At 38.3% G+C, this 5,812-nt stretch overlaps 1 protein-coding gene across 1 annotated transcript; it reads left to right on the forward strand.

Annotated features, from left to right (window-relative positions):
* The first annotated feature begins 2,785 nt into the window (after nt 1–2,785).
* Nucleotides 2,786–5,133, forward strand: LOC18026074 (serine--glyoxylate aminotransferase). The gene is made up of 5 exons (XM_024160868.1): nt 2,786–2,924; nt 3,246–3,769; nt 3,868–4,234; nt 4,541–4,751; nt 4,824–5,133. The coding sequence occupies exons 2-5, from the start codon at nt 3,280–3,282 to the stop codon at nt 4,959–4,961; spliced, it is 1,206 nt and encodes a 401-aa protein (XP_024016636.1). The 5' UTR covers nt 2,786–2,924; nt 3,246–3,279; the 3' UTR covers nt 4,962–5,133.
* Nucleotides 5,134–5,812: the final 679 nt, after the last annotated feature.

Here is a 5,812-nt window from a genome sequence, read left to right on the forward strand (position 1 = left end):
TTTTCTTTTATATAATAAGACTAATGGCTAAGCCGCAGTTCGCGCAGAATTTTATGTGTTGTTTTTTTTGATGAAATGTGATATTCATTGATCCAGTAAGAAATATGTACAAAGAGTGTTTTTAAAAGATCCTCAATGCAAAAAAAGAACAAAATGCAACTCAAAATGCACAAGAACCAGAGCATGTTTTCCAAAACAGGGCATTAGCGAGATACTCTAAACCACATTTGAAGTAGTTCTTGTAGATGTGGCCTGGTCCAATAGTCCAGTGATGAAATTCTGTTCCTGACCATCTTGTCTATGTGTCGAACCAGTTGATGAGTATCATTGTACCCCGTGAGATGAATCCTAGAATTCCTCTCCCTCCATTTGCAATAGATGGTAATCTGAAATACCAATCGAACAAGTATTAGACGTAGACGATCCCCTTCATAGTTTACTATGAATTGAAGCGTTTCAGTCCAGTCCGGGTTCTCTCGATGTCTCAGGAGTCTGCCTGCAATGTCTGACCAAATTGTGAATGAATAAGGGCATGCGTAGAACAGATGGTTGTATGTCTCATTCAATTCCCCACATAGTACACAAGGTTGGGTCGCTCCCCAAAGCTGCATGCGATCTCCCGTCGACAATCTAATATAGATTTCTTGCCAAGTGATAAACCTGCATCTAGGAATCCCCTGCGTGAACCAGACTGTTTTCCACCATGGTAGTACTGGTCTGATTTCTCGAATCAGATTCCATGTTGAGAATGAGGAGAAAAAGTTCTTATACTCATCAGGTTTGTGTTTCCATAGAAATTGATCATCTCCATTCGTGTTCCTTGGTAGTGGATGTGCTCTTATTTGCTCGTATACATGATTCAAATCTCGCAGACGTGTTTGACGCAGTTTCCATCCGTGACGATCCACAGCATCAGAGACAGAAGCATTGATCGAAATACCACGAATCCTTGGGCCTTACATCCAAAAGTCTTCCCATTGGTAACCAGAGATCATACCAAAATGAGACCGATATACCATTATGCACTTCTGCTCGAATAAAATTTGCTACCAGTGAAAGAAGTTTCAATAACTTCCTCTATATCCAAGATCCAAGCGTGGTGTCTGGAGCTGACAAGAAAGATGCATTGCGCATCAGATTTTGCTTGGTCCAAGCAACCCAAAGAGATACCGACATAGTGAATATATGCCATATTAAATTCAGAGCAAAAACTCGAAATACATCTCTTAGCCGACTCTGCCTTTGGTTTACAGACCCCATCCTAAGCAATCTTTGCACCTGTGGAGGTATTAGGATTACCAGACCATAAAAAAGCTCCACACTTCCTTTCAAGTTTGATATACTCGTGATGACCGATGAAATTAGTTGGAGACGGTCTGCGTAGGATAATTGCTTGCTCGTCCAAAATAGCATTCTGGATCTGATTTTGTCAATTAGAGGCGCATAATCATGAGCCGTCATCGTTTAGTGGTAAGCGGAAGTCCCAAATAGCGGATCGGTAAGGTCTCAATTGGTTTGCCTAATTCAGCTGCCGTCAAAGCTAAACCCTGTATTATCCGACCACCTGTGAATAAAGCAGACTTAGTTGCATTAATGTGAAGGCTAGAGATACGAGCTAAACTCTGTATTACCCGACCACATGTGAATAAAGCAGATTTAGTGGCATTAAAGCAAATTTTATGTATTGTTTGACATAGTTAAAACAAAACTTATATATATATATATATATTCATTAAATATTTTATTTTAATTAAAAAAAGAAAATTTTCATATTTTAGTGTTTAGTGATTTTGTATCCAGTTGATGTAATTATATAGTTATAATATTTAGAAAACAATTATATACAATATCAATCAAATTTTAAAATCAGATTTGATTTGTAAAATATCTTAATATATATGTTGAATAATAATTTTCGACCATTACCACATCCAATCATGGAGAGTTGGTTCAAAGTCAAGTCTTTTTCACAAACAAACATCATACAATTAGTCATTTAATCTTTCTGGAGTATTTCGATTCTATAGTATTCTGTATGTTATACTATATAAGTCTATATGTAAACGCCTCCTCAACCTTAAAGCTCAGACTCTGATTAATAATTATTATAGGTGCTAAGAGCTGGATCGTAACCTTCGTAACCTATCTAGCGTTTAGTGTTTTCTCGAACACTTCTCGAACAGTATTGTTTTATGAAAATTGTTCCAAGTTGGGTGAACCGAGATTTTATTTTCCAAACTCTAGTATGGAAACATTTATGATAAGTTAAAAAAAGAAAAAAAAAAATTCAAACATCCAAATCCAGTGGGCAGAGGAAAAAAATCTCCAAAATTCTGCATTCCATTGTAAGTTATTGTTTTTATTTTGTGTCATCTAGTGCAATAATCCAAAACATAAAACGAGAGAGCGAGAGGTAGTGAGGAAAGTCCCGAGGATTCGGCGTTTTAGTCGTGTGGCCTTTGTTGCAAAAACAAGCTGTGTGGCTCTCCCCAATTTATCTCCTTATCTCTCCCCTACCCTTTTCCACCTCATATCTTCAATACTATCTTCTATTACAATCTCCCTCCCTAACTTCTTAGAACCTTTTGTTTTGTCCCCGAATTTTGTGAAAGTCAACTCCCTCCCCACTCCACTATCCATTAGCAAGGAAAAAATTACAAAAAAATTAGAAAGAAGAAGGGGCAAAATTGCAAAAGTATCACAAATGCATTGTGAGCCATACGTAACCGCAAAGATTTTTCATCTTGCTCTTATCCGCCACGCGTCTAAAGATTCCAATAAGGGAAGCTACGTGATTGGGATAAGCTAAATAACAAAATAAAATACTAACAATTACAAACATGGAATATCAAAAAAAAGAGAAAAGGATATATTAAAGAGCTCTGAGAAGAAAAGGCCCTCAGGAGCTTACGCCCTATTCAGAGGTTAGCTTCTCTCTCCTTTCTGGTTTTGCTAAGTCACTACTTCGTATTCTCCGCTTTGTAACTCTTTTTTACATATATAGTCTTATAACTCTTTGAACCGATCACACATGTTTGTTGGTTTACACCTATTTAATAAGATCATCGTTGAAGTATTTGTTGTGTATGTATATACGCTTGTGTTATTGCTTTACTGGAGTTGATAGTAGGAATAATATATACATATCAGTATATCACATCATGCTCATATAATCAAATGTTTTAGTTATATCCTATTTTTGCGATTGTGTATATTTTAGAGAGTTCGTCGTAAACATTTTGTAGTGTGGAGAAAGAGGAGAAAGAAGAAAAGGGGAAAATGGACTATATGAATGGACCAGGTAGACACCATCTGTTTGTACCAGGACCAGTGAACATACCGGAACAGGTAATCCGTGCGATGAACCGAAACAACGAGGATTACCGGTCACCGGCCATCCCGGCACTTACGAAAACGTTGTTGGAGGACGTGAAGAAGATATTCAAGACAACATCTGGGACACCATTTATGTTTCCCACGACCGGAACTGGTGCTTGGGAGAGTGCCTTGACCAACACGCTATCTCCTGGAGACAGGATCGTCTCGTTTCTGATCGGACAGTTTAGCTTGCTGTGGATTGACCAGCAGAAGAGGCTAAATTTCAATGTTGACGTGGTTGAGAGTGAATGGGGGCAAGGTGCTAATCTCCAAGTCTTGGCCTCAAAGCTCTCACAAGACCAGAATCATTCCATCAAAGCCATTTGCATTGTCCACAATGAGACCGCGACTGGTGTCACCAATGACATCTCTGCTGTCCGAACCCTCCTCGGTCAGTAATTCCACACAACCATCTGTTTTTCTTTTCTGATTGCTCTGTTATTAATTTCACTTACACACATATAAACACATCTTCACATCTTCACACAGATCACTACAAGCACCCGGCTTTGCTGCTAGTGGACGGCGTCTCGTCCATATGTGCGCTTGATTTCCGAATGGATGAGTGGGGAGTGGACGTGGCCTTGACTGGCTCTCAGAAAGCGTTATCTCTTCCAACAGGGCTTGGCATTGTGTGCGCAAGCCCAAAAGCTTTGGAAGCTACCAAAACTTCAAAATCCCTCAAAGTTTTCTTTGATTGGAATGACTACCTCAAGTTTTACAAGCTTGGGACATATTGGCCATACACACCTTCCATCCAACTCCTATACGGTCTTAGAGCTGCTCTTGATCTGATATTTGAGGAAGGACTTGATAATGTCATTGCTCGTCATGCTCGTTTGGGAAAGGCCACCAGGTAATTAACTTTAACTTTGTAACTACAAATTCGAGTGCTTTTGATCCATAATCTCTTCGGACTGGGGGTGTTCAGAATGTATTTAAATGAAATATAGTTAGTCTTCTTCCCATGCCAATATTCGAATAAGTGATCTTTTGAAATACCAATTCAAAACCAATTGGCAGCAAGTTGGAAAGACTTATTTATGTTATAATTTTTGTTGAACAATCTTTAATTCTGATGTGACGTTATTCTAAGTCTCTTAGTATACCAACTCAGCTACCGGCTAGAAACATTAACTAGATTTTGGTTTGATGTACGCAGGCTGGCGGTGGAAGCGTGGGGGCTTAAAAACTGCACACAGAAGGAGGAGTGGATAAGTAACACAGTGACAGCAGTCGTGGTGCCTCCGAATATAGACAGTACGGAGATTGTGAAAAGGGCATGGAAGAGATACAACCTAAGTCTTGGTCTTGGTCTCAACAAAGTGGCTGGAAAGGTTTTCAGAATTGGTCACCTTGGAAACCTTAATGAGGTACGTTTCTGTATTTGTAATCCAACTATTTAATTAATTAAATTTTAATCAACATTACAACATAAAACGCAGTTGCAACTTCTTGGGTGTTTGGCTGGAGTGGAGATGATACTAAAGGATGTTGGGTACCCAGTTGTTTTGGGAAGTGGAGTTGCAGCTGCTTCTACTTATCTTCAGCACCACATTCCTCTCATTCCCTCTAGGATCTAAATCACATCCCCATTTCTCTGTTCTCTCTCTCTCTCTCTCTTTCTCTCTCAATGTAAAATCACTCTACTATTTTCTCTTTTCTCCAATTATATTTTACTACATTATCTATGTTTTTATGTGCTATTCTCAACAAACTCATTAAACAAAAGGTCAAAATTATTTATTTCTCTCACACATTAGTTTTTCTCACCAAGAATCACTTTTATTGGTACAATGGATGTTATTACAATGGTAGTGGATATGAAATCGAGTCAGAAACTATGTCTGGGAAGAGGATTTTTGTCTAGTTAGAAAGAAATGTGTGATCTCTCAACCGAAGATATGTACATATATGGTTTGAAACACTAGCTGGCAAATAGGATTAAATTTGGGGGTAAGTGTCTACCAAAAACCTCTGTTTAAGTATAAAATCAGAGGAGTTTGTTCAAACTGACGTGTATGAGTAGTAGGACAAGTATGATTTCTAAAGTGTTTGAGGCTTAAGTTGGAAGAAAGCTCTTAGTCGATATTCTGGAAAAATGTAGCATTATACCCAGATGGATACTGTTTTTTTTTTTTTGGGGGGGGGGGGTGGGGGAGGGGGAGAGGTTATTTTACTAGTAGCTAGAAGTCATTGTACCGAAGAATACACAAGAGAGATAACTAACAATAACCTACATTTTTCTGGTCTAAGACCATCTCTAGTGTTAACTTTGCTATCTGCATTTTTAGATACTGGATAATGCATATAGGTGTGTGGAATTAGAGAAGTTTGATGGGAAAAGGAAACTACATTCTTTGAAAAGGCAATATTCTAGCTTGCTTATAGATCTTGGGGTTACTAGAAGCTTTGAAAGACGAAGAAGTATTAT

The sequence above is a fragment of the Eutrema salsugineum genome, unplaced genomic scaffold, assembly GCF_000478725.1.
Source record: "Eutrema salsugineum unplaced genomic scaffold, Eutsalg1_0 scaffold_11, whole genome shotgun sequence".
NCBI classification, from domain to species: Eukaryota; Viridiplantae; Streptophyta; class Magnoliopsida; order Brassicales; family Brassicaceae; genus Eutrema; species Eutrema salsugineum.